General features: G+C 44.4%; 1 protein-coding gene across 2 annotated transcripts in view; it reads left to right on the top strand.

Moving 5' to 3' along the window:
• LOC110533330 (serine/threonine-protein phosphatase 2A 55 kDa regulatory subunit B beta isoform) overlaps nucleotides 1-17,875 on the top strand; it is a 141,149-nt gene extending 123,274 nt beyond the window's left edge. For both annotated transcript variants that reach the window (XM_090188961.1, XM_021617439.3), the window contains exons 5-9: nucleotides 14,178-14,355; nucleotides 14,928-15,092; nucleotides 16,267-16,436; nucleotides 16,635-16,726; nucleotides 16,985-17,875. In XM_090188961.1, the coding sequence (XP_090045087.1) occupies nucleotides 14,178-14,355; nucleotides 14,928-15,092; nucleotides 16,267-16,436; nucleotides 16,635-16,726; nucleotides 16,985-17,264 (885 nt within the window). In that variant the 3' untranslated portion in view covers nucleotides 17,265-17,875. The remainder of the gene's footprint in view (nucleotides 1-14,177; nucleotides 14,356-14,927; nucleotides 15,093-16,266; nucleotides 16,437-16,634; nucleotides 16,727-16,984) is intronic.
• Nucleotides 17,876-17,915: the final 40 nt, after the last annotated feature.

Raw genomic sequence — 17,915 nt, 5'->3', positions numbered from 1 at the left:
GTCAGGTAGTCCTGAGGCATGGTCCTAGGGCTCAGGTCCTCCGAGAGAGAGAAAGAAAGAGAGAAAGAGAGAATTAGAGAGAGCACACTTAAATTCACACAGGACACCGAATAGGACAGGAGAAGTACTCCAGATATAACAAACTGACCCTAGCCCCCCGACACATAAACTACTGCAGCATAAATACTGGAGGCTGAGACAGGAGGGGTCAGGAGACACTGTGGCCCCATCCGAGGACACCCCCGGACAGGGCCAAACAGGAAGGATATAACCCCACCCACTTTGCCAAAGCAGAGCCCCCACACCACTAGAGGGATATCTTCAACCACCAACTTACCATCCTGAGACAAGGCTGAGTGTAGCCCACAAAGATCTCCGCCACGGCACAACCCAAGGGGGGGCACCAACCCAGACAGGATGACCACGTGATGGGGACCAGGTGTGTGTAATGACGGGGACCAGGTGTGTGTAATGATGGGGACCAGGTGTGCGTAATGATGGGGACCAGGTGTGCGTAATGATGGGGACCAGGTGTGCGTAATAATGATTGCCAGGACCGGTGGTTAGTAGACCGGTGACGTCGAACGCTGGGGTCCCGGGAGTAGGCGTGACGCCAATGAATATTCATTCTGGAAAATGAATGCTCAGTTTGTCGTGCGAGCATTATGGTACCAATGCTAGCAGCATTTTAGTCAAATAAAGATTGTTATACTAGCTGTTTAGTGTAGAGGTCGACCGATTATGATTTTTCAACGCCGATACCGATTAATCGGACGATTTTTAAAATGAATTTGTAATAATGACAATTACAACAATACTGAATGAACACTTATTTTTACTTAATATAATACATCAATAGAAATCGATTTAGCCTCAAATAAATAATGAAACATGTTCAATTTGGTTTAAATAATGAAAAAACAAAGTGTTGGAGAAGAAAGTAAAAGTGCAATATATATAAGAAAGCTAACATTTCAGTTCCTTGCTCAGAACATGAGAACATATGAAAGCTGGTGGTTCCTTTTAACATGAGACTTCAATGTTCCAAGGTAAGAGGTTTTAGGTTGGTGCCTACCATCGCTCAGTCAGACTGCTCTATCAATTATCAAATCATAGACTTAATTATAACATAATAACACACAGAAATACGAGCCTTTGGTCATTAATATGGTCGAATACGGAAACTTATCATTTCGAAAACAAAACGTTTATTATTATCGCATATTAGGCTGCCCAAACTGTTGCATATACCCTGACTCTGCGTGCAATGAACGCAAGAGAAGAGACACAATTTCACCTGGTTAATATTGCCTGTTAACCTGGATTTCTTTTAGCTAAATATGCAGGTTTAAAAATATATACTTCTGCGTATTGATTTTGAGAAAGGCATTGATGTTTATGGTTAGGTACACGTTGGAGCAACGATACGCACCGCATCGATTATATGCAACATAGGACACGCTAGATAAACTAGTAATATCATCAACCATGTGTAGTTAACTAGTGATTATGATTGATTGTTTTTTATAAGATACGTTTAATGCTAGCTGGCAACTTACCTTGGCTTCTACTGCATACACGTAACAGGCAGGCTCCTCGTGGAGTGTAATGAGAGGCAGGTGGTTAGAGCGTTGGACTAGTTAACTATAACGTTGCAAGATTGAATCCCAGAGCTGACAAGGTAAAAATATGTTGTTCTGCCCCTGAACAAGGCAGTTAACCCACCGTTCCTAGGCCGTCATTGAAAATAAGAATGTGTTCTTAACTGACTTGCCTAATTAAAGATTAAATAAAGGTGTAAAAAAATAAAATAATTAAACGGCAAAATCAGTGTCCAAAAATACTGATTTCCGATCGTTATGAAAACTTGAAATCGGCCCTAATTAATCGGCCATTCTGATTAATTGGTCGACCTCTAGTTTAGTGTGTGTTTTATAAATGTGCAATAAGCATAAACCAATTATATAAGGAATTGGCAACTCGTTCTCATTCTGAGGTAGGCCACTTGATTTCAACATCTGAACAACGTGGACAGGCTAGCATGCTGTTCAAGCAGTGGGAGACGGACAGACGGGTGCGTCCATAACAATTTGCCTTGTTAACTGAATTCACAGCTTGTGAAATTATACCTGGATCCAAATTGGCTAAACTTGAAATAATTAAATGAGTTAACTACTCACTAGCACGTGGGCTTGTGCTTGAGAGATTGTTTGTGAGACCAGTGTTGATTTTCTATAATGCCTGCTACATTATCAGTGATTATTCATGGTTCTGGTTATATTTATAACAAAAAGGGCCTTTTTATGGACCGACCTGAAAGCCAGATCAGTGATTATTGCAAAAACAGCAGGTTCAACTATTTTTGATAGAATAATTAAATGATTAGTGGGTTTTATGGTTGTGTAAGGCTCATATTCAGCCTAGCCTAACTCTGAATTCATTAGGTTATTGCTGACTGTTTTAAATGCTGTATATTTTAACTTTAAATTGTACAACAAAGCTTATTTAGAAAAAAAAACATTGAAAAAAAAAATCTAGATATATATACAGTGAGATGTGTGTTTTCAAATATCAGCCCCGTCTCCATGGAAACACGGACAGCCGGATGTTAGTTACATGTTCATATCAGCTCCAACGGCAGCTTTCAGATGATAAGACCATGATACCATACAGGTTGTATCTGGTGCTTGTTTTCTGTTCTTTATACACCTCAAAATACACATTTTCATCATCTTTGTGATACGTGAAAGAACAACCCAGAACAAACATCCGCTCCCTTTTCTTCACCACTCTCTTATAGATAAAAAAAAAAAAAGATAGTGAAATTGACACAATTTTCCTTTGTTCAAGAGCTCAGTCCTCCTCAGTAAATATAAGATTGATTTAGAAAAGTGAGCTGTGCAGAAACTATATCAATATTTGGACCCCTGGCTCGCCCCAATCATCCTTATCTCTTCATGCTCTTATTTTCCACTCTGGACCCAAATTGACCCTTACACAACACAGCCTTAGGAAATCAATAGGAATCACATGATGCCTGAGAGAGAGACGGGATTGTGAAACATAATGGAATGGGAACAAGCTGGTGGGAGGGAGGGACAGTGTTCCAGGTCTGCTCAGTTAGAGACTCCCAGGTTCACAGATGATTGGGACTCCTGGCTGCCAGTCATTCTGAGAGAAAACATGATGTCACCATTCAGAGAGGATGCAGAATTCACTGTCAGTCTGTCCCATTTCCCTGGCCTGCAGGGGACCTTACTGACTACACTTAACCCTAAGTGACCCCAATACGGGATCAATGTTATTGAAAATGTCCACAGTGAATCTTCTTCCTCAGAACCACTGTGGGTTTAGGGTGAGATGGTCCACTTGAAGGAGGATTTACTATCAATTTGGTTTGAGGGAAAGGGGGATACCTAATCAGTTGTACAACTGAATGCATTCAACTGAAATGTGTCTTCCGCATTTAACCCAACCCCTCTGAATCAGAGAGGTGTGGTGGGCTTCCTTAATCGACATCCATATTTTCGGCACCTGGGGAACAGTGGGTTAACTGTCTTGCACAGGGGCAGAACGACAGATTTTCATCTTGTCATGTCGGGGATTTGATCTAGCAACCTTTTGGTTAGTGGCCTAACGCTCTAACTACTAGGAAACCTGCCGCTGGGTTTGCTATGCGTCTCCTATCCTATCTCAAGTGAACATATCACCCGCTTGGATTGATTCAGGTCCAGTTCTTTCTAATGAGTAATAATTGTAGACGGAAGCAGTTCCTCTCAGCGCTGGCTGCTTCATCTGACGAACAGACATTGAGGTATGAGTTAATGACCTCAGCAGTCTCTGCAGCATGCTCCTCCTCCACCTCCGCTGTGTGATATGTTGTGACCCTGGTGCTGAGAGACACTCATCATGCTAGCAGACTCATATCTGATAATCACATTGGCCGTGCTGTGCCAGGCTGGGCCCTGCCTGTGTCTGTGTGTGTGTGTGTGTGGGGGGGGGCGTTGACAGATGGCTTGTGATCCCTATCAGACAGATACCCAATAATGGTCAGCCAAGCATTCGCCTTGCAGTGAGTGTACATCAGTGGACATGTCCCACTCCCCCTCTCTGTCACAAGATATCATATATCAGTGGACATGTCCCACTCCCCTTCTCTGTCACAAGATATCATATATCAGTGGACATGTCCCACTCCCCCTCTCTGTCACAAGATATCATATATCAGTGGACATGTCCCACTCCCCCTCTCTGTCACAAGATATCATATATCAGTGGACATGTCCCACTCCCCCTCTGTCACAAGATATCATATATCAGTGGACATGTCCCACTCCCCCTCTCTGTCACAAGATATCATATATCAGTGGACATGTCCCACTCCCTCTCTGTCACAAGATGTCATATATCAGTGGACATGTCCCACTCCCCCTTTGTCACAAGATATCATATATCAGTGGACATGTCCCACTCCCTCTCTGTCACAAGATATCATATATCAGTGGACATGTCCCACTCCCCCTCTGTCACAAGATATCATATATCAGTGGACATGTCCCACTCCCCCTCTGTCACAAGATATCATATATCAGTGGACATGTCCCACTCCCCCTCTGTCACAAGATATCATATATCAGTGGACATGTCCCACTCCCTCTCTGTCACAAGATATCATATATCAGTGGACATGTCCCACTCCCTCTCTGTCACAAGATATCATATATCAGTGGACATGTCCCACTCCCCCTCTGTCACAAGATATCATATATCAGTGGACATGTCCCACTCCCCCTCTCTGTCACAAGATATCATATATCAGTGGACATGTCCCACTCCCCCTCTGTCACAAGATATCATATATCAGTGGACATGTCCCACTCCCCCTCTCTGTCACAAGATATCATATATCAGTGGACATGTCCCACTCCCCTTCTCTGTCACAAGATATCATATATCAGTGGACATGTCCCACTCCCCCTCTCTGTCACAAGATATCATATATCAGTGGACATGTCCCACTCCCCCTCTCTGTCACAAGATATCATATATCAGTGGACATGTCCCACTCCCCCTCTCTGTCACAAGATATCATATATCAGTGGACATGTCCCACTCCCCCTCTCTGTCACAAGATATCATATATCAGTGGACATGTCCCACTCCCCCTCTGTCACAAGATATCATATATCAGTGGACATGTCCCACTCCCCCTCTCTGTCACAAGATATCATATATCAGTGGACATGTCCCACTCCCTCTCTGTCACAATATATCATATATCAGTGGACATGTCCCACTCCCCCTTTGTCACAAGATATCATATATCAGTGGACATGTCCCACTCCCTCTCTGTCACAAGATATCATATATCAGTGGACATGTCCCACTCCCACTCTGTCACAAGATATCATATATCAGTGGACATGTCCCACTCCCCCTTTGTCACAAGATATCATATATCAGTGGACATGTCCCACTCCCTCTCTGTCACAAGATATCATATATCAGTGGACATGTCCCACTCTCCCTCTGTCACAAGATATCATATATCAGTGGACATGTCCCACTCCCTCTCTGTCACAAGATATCATATATCAGTGGACATGTCCCACTCCCTCTCTGTCACAAGATATCATATATCAGTGGACATGTCCCACTCCCCCTCTGTCACAAGATATCATATATCAGTGGACATGTCCCACTCCCCCTCTGTCACAAGATATCACTCTCCTCTCTCCCTCTCTCTCTCTCTCTGAATATATAAAGTGAAATAAACAATAGAAATTAACAGTAAACATCACACATACAGAAGTTTCAAAACAATAAAGATATTACAAATGTGATATTATATATATATATATATATATATATATATATATATATATATATATATATATATATAATATATATATATATATATACAGTGTTTTAACAATGTACAAATGGTAAAGGACACAAGATAAAATAAACAAGCATAAATATGGGTTGTATTTACAATGGTGTGTGTTCTTCACTGGTTGCCCTTTTCTCGTGGCAACAGGTCACAAATCTTGCTGCTGTGATGGCACACTGTGGAATTTCACCCAGTAGAAATGGGAGTTTATCAAAATTGGGTTTGTTTTCGAATTCTTTGTGGATCTGTGTAATCTGAGGGAAATATGTGTCTCTAATATGGTCATACATTGGAGGTTAGGAAGTGCAGCTCAGTTTCCACCTCATTTTGTGGGCAGTGTGCACATAGCCTGTCTTCTCTTGAGAGCCATGTCTGCCTACGGCGGCCTTTCTCAATAGCAAGGCTATGCTCACTGAGTCTATACATAGTCAAAGCTTTCCTTAAGTTTGGGTCAGTCACAGTGGTCAGGTATTCTGCCACTGTGTACTCTCTGTTTAGGGCCAAATAGCATTCTAGTTTGCTCTGTTTTTTTGTTAATTCTTTCCAGTGTGTCAAGAAATTTTTGTTTTCTCATGATTTGGTTGGGTCTAATTGTGCTGCAGTCCTGGGGCTCTGTGGGGTGTCTTTGTGTTTATGAACAGAGCCCCAGGACCAGCTTGCTTAGGGGACTCTTCTCCAGGTTCATCTCTCTGTAGGTGATGGCTTTGCTATGGAAGGTTTGGGAATCGCTTCCTTTTAGGTGGTTGTAGAATTTAACGGCTCTTTTCTGGATTTTCTGGCCTAATTCTGCTCTGCATGCAGAGTCTCAATTTGGTGTTTGTCCCATTTTGTGGGACCCCAGACCTCACAACCATAAAGGGCAATGGGCTCTAAGACTGATTCAAGTATTTTTAGCCAGATCCTAATTGGTATGTTGAATTTTATGTTCCTTTTGATGGCATAGAATGCCCTTCTTGCCTTGTCTCTCAGATCATTCACAGCTTTGTGGAAGTTACCTGTGGCGCTGATGTTTAGGCCAAGGTATGTATAGTTTTTTGTGTGCTCTAGGGCAATGGTGTCTAGATGGAATTTGTATTTGTGGTCCTGGCGACTTGACCTTTTTTGGAACACCATTATTTTTTATCTTACTGAGATTTACTGTCAGGGCCCAGGTCTGGCAGAATCTGTGCCGAATATCTAGGTGCTAGGGTGGGGCTTAAACTGCATCCCTGTTTCACCCCACGGCCCCGAGAGTTTTAGTATAGCCAATTGGAATTTGTTGTCTGTATATTTGATAATTTCATTAAGGATACCATCAACACCAGGGTTTTTGGAGGGTTTTTATTTTGTCCTGTAGCTCATTCAAGGTAATTGGAGAATCCAGTGGGTTCTGGTGGTCTTTAATAGTTGATTCTAAGATTTGTATTTGATCCTGAATATATTCTTTGTTATAGAGGCGGCAGGATAGCCTAGTGGTTAGAGCGTTGGACTAGTAACCGGAAGGTTACAAATCCCGAGCTGACAAGGTACAAATCTGTCGTTCTGCCCCTGAACAGGCAAGTTAACTCACTGTTCCTAGGCCATAATTGAAAATAAGAATTTGTTCTTAACTGACTTGCCTAGGTAAATAAAAAATAGAGCCAAAAATATTGGAGAAGTGGTTTACCCATTTTGGATAGATAATTCTTTGTGTTATTGTTTGTTTAGTGTTTTGCAATTTTCCCAGAAGTGGTTAGAGTCTATGGATTCTTCAATTTCATTGAGCTGATTTCTGACGTGCTGTTCCTTCTTTTTCCGTAGTATATTTCTGTATTGTTTTAGTGATTCACCATTTTGAAGGCGTAGACTCAGGTTTTCCGTGTCTCTATGTTTTTGGTTGGACAGGTTTCTCAATTTCTTTCTTAGATTTTTGCATTTTTCAACAAACCATTTGTCATTGTTGTTCATTATCTTCGGTTTTCTATTTGAGATTTTTAGATTTGATAGGGAAGCTGAGAAGTCAAATATACTGTTAAGATTTTCTACTGACAAGTTTACACCTTCACTATTACAGTGGAACGTTTTACCCAGGAAATTATCTAAAAGGGATTGAATTAGCTGTTGCCTAATTGTTTATTGGTAGGTTTCCAAACTGCATTCCTTTCATCTATAGCATTTCTTAATGTTACTCAGTTCTTTTGGCTTTGATGCCTCATGATTGAGTTTTGCTCTGTTCAAGTAGACTGTGATTTTGCTGTGGTCTGATAGGGGTGTCAGTGGGCTGACTGTGAACGCTCTGAGAGACTCTGGGTTAGACGCTCTGGGTGAACGCTCTGAGAGACTCTCTCTGCCTAGAGATGAGCTATAGGTGTACCTACCACAGGAGTCCCCTCGAAGCCTACCATTGACTATGTACATACCCAGTGTGCGACAGAGCTGCAGGAGTTGTGACCCGTTTTTGTTGGTTATGTTGTCATAGTTGTGTCTAGCGGGGCATATGGGGGAGGGAGTGCTGTCACCTGCAGGCAGGTGTTTGTCCCCCTGTGTGCTGAGGGTGTCAGGTTCTTGTCCGGTTCTGGCATTTAGGTCGCCACAGACTAGTACATGTCCCTGGGCCTGGAAATGATTGATTTTCCCCTCCAGGATGGAGAAGCTGTCTTCATTAAAGTATGGGGATTCTAGTGGGGGGATATAGGTAGCACACAGGAGGACATTTTTCTCTGTTAAGTTAATTTCCTTTTGAATTTCTAGCCAAATGTAAAATGTTCCTGTTTTGATTAATTTAATGAGTTAGGTCTGCTCTATACCAAATTAGCATACCCCCTGAGTGCCTTCCCTGTTTCACACCTGGTAGTTTCGTGGATGGGACTACCAGCTCTCTGTAACCTAGAGGGCACCCAGTGGGTCCGTTTCCTCTATACCAGGTTTCTTGCAGGATGACAATGTCTGTATTACCGATTTCTTTGGTGAAGTCCGGGTTCCTGCTCTTTAGGCCAAAGGCAGATGACCTCAGGCCTTGGATATTCCAGGATAATATAGTGAAGGCTTTGTGTTCCATAAAGTGTCCAATGTTGTTGGTCGTGGTTTGGACTCAGGCCAGTAAGTGTGAGCAGAACCTGCTGAGCATCTGGTACATGCCATTGGCCTGGGCGAGTGTAAGAGTGGGGGTTGGGCCTGTTTGCCCGCTCACTACCTGAGCGTATGTGTGACTTCCATGTTGAGGCCCTCTTTGCGGGGGTGGGGTGCATGGGGTGGGCAGGAGGGGCATAGGTCTGATCTGAGGGGGCCTAAATGGGGTGTGGGCATGGTTGACATGGGGGGGTGTTGATTGGTTGGGGTGTGTGTGTGGATGTGGCTGGGGGTGCTGTGGTCTGGATGTAAGTCCTCTTGGCGTGGGTCCTCTATGTGTAGGTCCAGGGGGGTGGGGGGGTCCCGCAGGTCTGGGTGGGGTGTCTATTGATCTGTTGCTCCTGTGTGAATTGTTGGGGATACATTTGAGAGCAATGTCCTTTAGAGTCCGGGCAAAGGTGGGCACTGCTGCCTTGTAGAGGTGGACCTGTTCAAGTCCAGGGTGGAGAAGGTGGGCCAGGAAAACATTTGGTTCTGTCTCCATCTGTCTCTCTCTCTGTCTCTCTCCCTGTTTCTCTCTGTCTCTCTCTCCGCTGAATATTTTGCTTTCCCCTTCTCTGTGCTGAGCCTATAGACCATTAGAGAATGAGGGATTGTGGCTGAGAACTATAGAAATCTCATTCTAAGTGTAAAGTGTGTGGTGTGTGTGCGTGTGCATGTGTGTCTGTGGGGAGACAGGCTGGGGGGGCATTTATCACTGCACAGACAGGATAAAAAATGTGTGTCTGTGTGCACGCTGCCAGTGTGTGCACGTGCGTGTGCCAGTATGCGTGTGTGCATGTCTGACTGGGGCATCACAGAGAGACAGGGACATCACAGAGATACTGGGGGATCACAGAGAGACTGGGGCATCACAGAGAGACTGGGGCATCACAGAGAGACTGGGACATCACAGAGAGACTGGGGCATCACAGAGAGACTGGGGGATCACAGAGAGACTGGGGGATCACAGAGAGACAGGGGCATCACAGAGAGACAGGGGCATCACAGAGAGACTGGGGCATCACAGAGAGACAGGGGCATCACAGAGAGACTGGGGCATCACAGAGAGACAGGGGCATCACAGAGAGACAGGGGCATCACAGAGAGACTGGGGGATCACAGAGAGACTGGGGCATCACAGGGGGATCACAGAGAGACTGGGGGAGGGTCTCTATCAATAACACATGCAACACCTGCCAGCTCCACACAAATGAAGGAGTAGTCAGTGCTACTGGCTGACCTGTATACATTACAAACCTTTTTTTGGTATCAAGATACACTACATGACCAAAAGTATATGGACACCTGCTCGTCGAACATCTCATTCCTAAATCATCGGTATTAATATGGAGTTGGTCCTCCCTTTGCTGCTATGACAGCCTCCACTCCTCTGGGAAGGCTTTCCACTAGATGTTGGAACGTTGCTGCGAGAACTTGCTTCCATTCAGTCACAAGCGCATTAGTGAGGTCGGGCACTGATGTTGGGCGATTAGGCCTGGCTCGTAGTCAGCGTTCTAATTCATCCCAAAGGTGTTCGATGGGGTTGAGGTCAGGGCTCTGTGCAGTTTAGTCAAGTTCTTCCACACAGATCTCGACAAGCCATTTCTGTATGGACCTCACTTTGTGCACGGGGTTGAGGTCAGGGCTCTGTGCAGTTTAGTCAAGTTCTTCCACACAGATCTCGACAAGTCATTTCTGTATGGACCTCACTTTGTGCACGGGGCATTGTCATGCTGAAACAGGAAAGGACCTTCCCCAAACTGTTGCCACACAGTTGGAAGCACATAATCGTCTAGAGGGCCATTGTATACTGTAGCATTAATATTTCCCTTCACTGGAACTAAGGGGCCTGAACCATGAAAAACAGCCCCAGGGCATTAATCCTCCTCCACCAAACCTCACAGTTGGCAGTATGCATTGGGGCAGGTAGCGTTCTCCTGGCATCCGCCAAACCCAGATTTGTCCGTCGGACTGCCAGATGGTGAAGCGTGAGTCATCACTCCAGAGAACGTGTTTCCACTGCTCCAGAATCCAATGGCGGCGAGCTTTACACCACTCTACCCGACTCTTGGCATTGTGCATGGTGATCTTAGGCTTGTGTGCAGCTGCTCGGCCATGGAAACCCAATCCATGAAACTCCCAACAAACAGTTATTGTGCTGACGTTGCTTCCAGAGGCAGTTTGGTACTCGCTAGTGAGCTTTGCACCCGAAGACAGATGATTTGTACGTGCTTCAGCACTCGGCGGTCCCGTTCTGTGAGATTGTGTGGCCTGCCACTTTGCGGCTGAGCCGTTGTTGCTCCTAGACGTTTCCACTTCACAATAACAGGACTTACAGTTGACCGAGGCAGCTCTAGCAGGGCACAAATTTGATGAACTGACGGTTGGAAAGGTGGCATCCTATGACGGTGCCATGTTGAAAGTCACTGAGCTCTTCAGTAAGGCCATTCTGCTGACAATGTTTGTCTATGGAGATTGCATGGCTGTGTGCTCAATTTTAAATTAAGTTGAAGTCGGTAGTTTACATACACTCGTTTTTCAACCACTCCACAAATTTATTGTGAACAAACTATAGTTTTGGCAAGTCGGGTAGGACATCTACTTTGTGCATGACACAAGTAATTTTTCCAACAATTGTTTACAGACTGATTATTTCACTTATAATTCACTGTATCACAATTCCAGTGGGTCAGAAGTTTACATACACTACACTACGGTTACATACACTGCGGTTTGCAACTGCACATGGGGACAAAGATCGTAGTTTTTGATACATTTTCTCTGGTCTGATGAAACAAAAATAGTACTGTTTGGCCATGATGACCATCGTTATGTTTGGAGGAAAAAGGGGGACGCTTGCAAGCTGAAGAACACCATCCCAACCGTGAAGCACGGGGGTGGAAGCATCATGTTGTAGGGGTGCTTTGCTGCAGGAGGGACTGGTACACTTCACAAAATAGATGGCATCATAAGGAAAGACAATTATGTGGATATATTGAAGCAACATCTCAAGACATCAGACAGGAAGTTAAAGCTTGGTTGCAAATGGGTCTTCCAGATGGATAATGACCCCAAGCATATTCCAAAGTCGTGACAAAATGGCTTAAAGACAACAAAGTCAAGGTATTGGAGTGGCCATCACAAAGCCCTGACCTCAATCCTATAGAAAATTTGTGGGCAGAACTGAAAAAGCGTGTACGAGCAAGGAGGCCGACAAACCTGACTCAGCTCTGTCAGTAGGAATGGGCCAAAATTCACCCAACTTATTGTGGAAAGCTTGTGGAAGGCTGCATGAAACATTTGGCCCAAGTGAAACAATTTAAAGTCAATGCTACCAAATACTAATTGAGTGTATGTAAACTTCTGACCCACTGGGAATGTGATGAAAGAAATAAAAGCTGAAATAAATCTTTCTCTCTACTATTATTCTGACATTTCAAATTCTTAAAAAAAGTGGTGATCCTAACTGACCTAAGACAGGGAATTTTGACCAGGATTAAATGTCAGGAATTGTGAAAAAAATGTATTTGGCTACGGTGCATGGAAACTTTCGACTTTAATTGTACTTGTCAGCAACGGGTGTTGCTGAAATAGCCAAATCCACTCATTTGAAGGGGTGTCCACATACTTTTGTATATATAGTGTATTTGAAACTGATTTTGGGGTTTTTGCCAATATGGCTGTAGATATGGTTGCATGTCTATATAAAAAAATGTGAACTTGTCAACAGCCACAAGGTTTCCTATATCCTGCAATCATCATCCATCAGAAAACCCTAATGCTCTTGTATTGGGTATTTTATTAGGATCCCCATTAGCTGTTGCTAAAGCAGCAGTCACTCTTCCTGGGGTCCACACACAACATGAAACATAATACAGAACATCAATAGACAAGAACAGCTCAAAGACAGAACTACATACATTTAAAAAAAAAAGGCAAGACATAGCCTACATGTCAATGCATACACACAAACTATCTAGGTCAAATAGGGGAGAGGCGTTGTGCCGTGAGGTGTTGCTTTATCTGTTTTTTGAAACCAGGTTTGCTGTTTATTTGAGCAATATGAGATGGAAGGAAGTTCCATGCAATAAGGGCTCTATATAACATTGTACCTTTTCTTCAATTTGTTCTGGATTTGGGGACTATGAAAGACAACCTTGTGGCATGTCTGGCGGGATAAGTGTGTGTGTCAGAGCTGTGTGTAAGGTGACTATGCAAACATTTTGGGATTTTCAACACATTAATGTTTCTTATAAAAAGAAGAAGTGATGTAGTCTGTCTCTCCTCAACTCTTAGCCAAGAGAGACTGGCAGCATAGTGTTTATATCAGCCCTCTGATTATAATGAAGAGTAAAACATGCTGCTCTGTTCTGGGCCAGCTGCAGCTTAACTAGGTCTTTCCTTGCAGCACTGGACCACATGACTGGACAATAATCAAGATGAGACAAAACTAGAGCCTGCAGAACTTGCTTTTGGGAGTGTGGTGTCAAAAAATCAGAGCATTTCTTTATTACAGACAGACCTCTCCCCATCTTTACAACCATTGAATCTATATGTTTTGACCATGACAGTTGACAATCTAAGGTAACGCCAAGTAATTTAGTCTCCTCAACTTGTTCAACAGCCACACCATACATTACCAGATTCAGCTGAGGTCTAGCACTTAAGGAATGATTTGTACCAAATACAATGCTCTTAGTTTTAGAGATGTTCAGGACCAGTGTATTCCAAAACAGACTGCAACTCTTTGTTGAGGACTTAATTAGCTGTGCTTGCTGATGCGTATATAGGATCATGTGGCATCAAGCCTCCTGCTGATTCCCCTGAGTTGGCGTTACTTTAGTCTAAATTGCGAGGAGCATTCGAGGAAAAGTCTGGAACATTTGTAGAGGAATGAGCCCATGAACTGTGTGTGTGGCAGACAAGGCACGGCACAGTGGGGGTCTGGGTCTCTGTGGAGCCCCCCTGCCGTGTGACGGGTGTGTAGGGGCCCCGGCTGAGATTTGCCGTCATTAAGGGCCCCTACTCCCTGTGACAACATGGGGCTACTCATTATGGCTGTAGGAGCTCAGTCTGAGACATGAACAGCCAATACTGAAATACTGGTTCTCTCTCTCTCTCTGTCTCTCTCTCTCTCGCTCTCTCTCTCTCTCTCTCTCTCTCCTACTCTCTCTCTCTCTCTCTCTGTCTCTCTCTGTCTCTCTCTCTCTTCCAGGTACCAGTGCTGCAGCCCATGGACCTGATGGTGGAAGCCACTCCCAGGCGAGTATTCTCCAATGCCCACACGTACCACATCAACTCCATCTCTGTGAACAGTGACTACGAGACCTACATGTCCACAGATGACCTGAGAATTAACCTGTGGAACCTGGAGATCACCAACCGAAGTTTCAGTATCCTTCTCTCAACAAACATAGACTGCTAGACTGATGGCTAAGGAGCTCATATTAAGAGGTTGTCTCGCTGGATTTGATTTCTTTCTTCTGTCTGTCATCTGCATCCCCTCCCAGAAGCCAACGAGGTCATCTTAAAACAGGAACACATCCCCATCGATCAACATTGATTTTCACTTTGAGGTTCCCTGTGGATCACAGATGAGATGCCCTATGGACAGCAGATTGGATGACTGAGCTGTGGGGCCCTGGGCACATATTGAGCTTCTTATTTACTGAGCCTCGTTACTCTATCAATCACAGTGCTGCTGGCTAACCAGGCTCTCCTCAGTTCTCACTGAGGGACCTGCTGTCATTTCCATCACTCGGACCAGCGTTGTCTTTCGCTGTTCATTTATCTCAAGCTGTTTTATTGTTTTAATTTCCTTCTTTTTTTTGCTTCTCATGTGTTGCTATGGTTTTCTCCTTTCCTTATCTTGTCCAATAGTTACTTTAAAGTCTCAAACTGTAAGCTGTGAATTACATCCAGTACTCCTCTATGTGGGTGGAGTTCCTTCACCCCAACACCTCAGACATCGTGGACATCAAGCCGGCTAACATGGAGATGCTGACGGAGGTGATCACAGCAGCAGAGTTCCAACCCAGCCAGTGTAACACCTTCGTTTACAGCAGCAGCAAGGGTTCCATCCGGCTGTGTGACATGAGGGCCTCAGCACTGTGTGACAACCACTCCAAATGTAAGGAGTCAGTCACATCCCAAACCACTCATATACTGAATATTGCCAGCAGGCTCTATTATAAGGGCCAGGAGTGTTTAGGTGACTAAGAACACCTCTGGACCCGAGTTGTCCCTGTACTGGTCAGGTCACATGATCAGAAAAACTCCTAGCCCTAAGCATAAGCACGGTGTCTATCGTAGGCTCTGAAGCCTCCCATGTCTACTTCTGTTAATTGCTACTGTTCCACGTAGTCATTTGCCTCACAGTGATCTAATGAGTATTTGTGTGATGGGACCCAGGTGAGTGCTGGCACAGTGGTCGGGAACGTAATGTCTTGCTATATTTAGTTGAACTGATATTAAGCTGCAGGTGGACTTGTTTCTGTAGATATTATTGGAAAAGAAGATTGTTGAGGTGGAAATGGAGGGAAACAGGGAGCGCAATGAGGCCAAGGGGGATTTTATCAATTTTTTTTCTCCCTCCCAGTGGTTTTTGCCATCTTTCCATGGACGAGTTCTATTTAAATGGTGGATCAAAGTCCACGGGAGGCCGTTTGTATTCCTTCATGGCTCTGAGTTCATCCAAATCCCCACCAGTAGCCACACACACACCCACAGTGATATTGATGTTTCAAGGTCAGTCAAGGCACCGTCCCTAAACCCCAAATCATCATTTTCCACCCTGCTGAACACATTGTCAGATCAAAGACAGACAGGGGTTTATTCAGGGAACAAACACACAGCCTTATTATAATTCTTCAATGGCACATGTCTTGCATTTAATATCTTCCATAAGCTCGCAGTATTTGTGTGTTCAACTATTGCCTGTTAAAAGCTGCAGTTATCAGCCTGTTTGAGAGGCCCCAGTGGATATGGATCGACTCGTAAATAAGTTACATGGAGTATCAGTTCCCATAAGTGAATAATGATGTATTAATGTGTTTGCATTGAAAAATATGACCATTAATTACTTTATTACTGAGGAATAAATGTCTGCTGGCCTGAGAAATGGTTCTCTGCAACTATTTAGACTCATAATTCCTCTCTTTTTCCCTTTCCATATGTAGCAGTTGTTTAGCAGAGCCAGCCAATGGCATACAGTATCTGGTGCAGTGTGAAAGTGATCCATCAATCAACTGAAGCTGGAAGCCAGATGTTAACGCGGCCTGGTCCTCTGTCTGTTCCCCCTGCAGTGTTCGAGGAGCCAGAGGACCCCAGTAACCGCTCCTTCTTCTCCGAGATCATATCGTCCATCTCAGACGTGAAGTTCAGCCACAGCGGCCGCTACCTGATGACACGGGACTACCTCACGGTCAAGGTGTGGGACCTCAACATGGAGAGCAAACCTCTGGAGACCTACCAGGTAGAGTATAGCACTCTCTCGTCACTTTTCTCTGGAAGCGCCAAGAACCTTGATACGCCATAGATCACATCGTTTTCAATGATTTCTGCACATTCTTGCTGGGCACCAAAGAAATGATGCATTGGAAACTACCAGAACCATACATGTATCTGAACATACGACTCTGGTAAATACATCTCAAAGGACTTTCTCTTCCAGGTCCACGACTACCTGAGGAGTAAGCTGTGCTCCCTGTATGAGAACGACTGCATCTTCGACAAGTTTGAGTGTGTCTGGAACGGGTCTGACAGGTCAGTCACAGCCGCTGTATTAGGATCAGTGGGACTGGATCTACTCATAGTTCACATCTACAGTGGGGCAAAAAAGTATTTAGTCAGCCACCAATTGTGCAAGTTCTCCCACTTAAAAAAATGAGAGGCCTGTAATTGTCATCATAGGTACACTTCAACTATGACCGACAAAATGAGGGGAAAAAAAAAAATCCAGAAAGTCACATTGAGATAAATGAGATTGATGTGTGTGTCCCCCCCCCTCCCTTCTCGCCGCAGTGTGATCATGACCGGCTCGTACAACAACTTCTTCCGCATGTTCGACCGCAACACCAAGCGTGACGTGACCCTGGAGGCGTCGAGGGAGAACAGCAAGCCCCGGGCCATCCTGAAGCCCAGGAAGGTGTGTGTAGGGGGCAAGAGACGCAAGGACGAGATCAGCGTGGACAGCCTGGACTTCAGCAAGAAGATCCTGCACAGCGCCTGGCACCCCTCTGAGAACATCATCGCTGTGGCTGCCACCAACAACCTCTACATATTCCAAGACAAGGTCAACTAATGGATGGATGGATGGATGGAGAGCAACACAGACCAGCATAGCGCCCCCTGACTGGCTGATCACACTCACCTGGGAGAGGGCCGCAAAGGCTGGGAATCTCTGGCCGCACTGCAACTCGTGAAGGGACACTGACAGCTTTGCAGTTCTCTTTTTTCGCTCCATCTCAGAGACTTGCACCCATGTTGTAAATCTAGGGTTGCCCTCTGTTGCATCCAGAACACTGAAGAACGATGGCTCCATTTTAAAATGTTCACCCTTCTTAAGTTGTTGCTGTAGTTTAAGGTTATGCACATAAATACAGGGACAATACTTTTTTGTTCCTTAGAAGCTTTGCATTGGGGAGATGAACTGAAGAGACTGGCTCAACAAACTCATAACCTTTACATCCCTGATGACATGCCTAGACACTACTGAGATGGTGTGCTCTTGACGCCCTTTGACCTCTCTCTGCCCCTTCCGTTTCATTTATTTTTTTCTCTTCATGAAGGTTTTAAAACATGCAGAGGAAGTGATGTTACCAGGTAGTATTGATTAAAACAATGTAGCAAGCTTTTTGTTCCAATTTTTTAAAGAACTTTACAAAATGTCGAATAAAAAATAATAATAATAGGTACATTAAATATTCATGTCTTTATTATGGGCTCAGTGATC

The sequence above is a fragment of the Oncorhynchus mykiss genome, chromosome 10 (genome assembly GCF_057628025.1).
Source record: "Oncorhynchus mykiss isolate SJ-2025 chromosome 10, ASM5762802v1, whole genome shotgun sequence".
In the NCBI taxonomy this organism is placed as follows: domain Eukaryota; kingdom Metazoa; phylum Chordata; class Actinopteri; order Salmoniformes; family Salmonidae; genus Oncorhynchus; species Oncorhynchus mykiss.
This window is presented reverse-complemented; position numbering and strand designations above follow the sequence as displayed.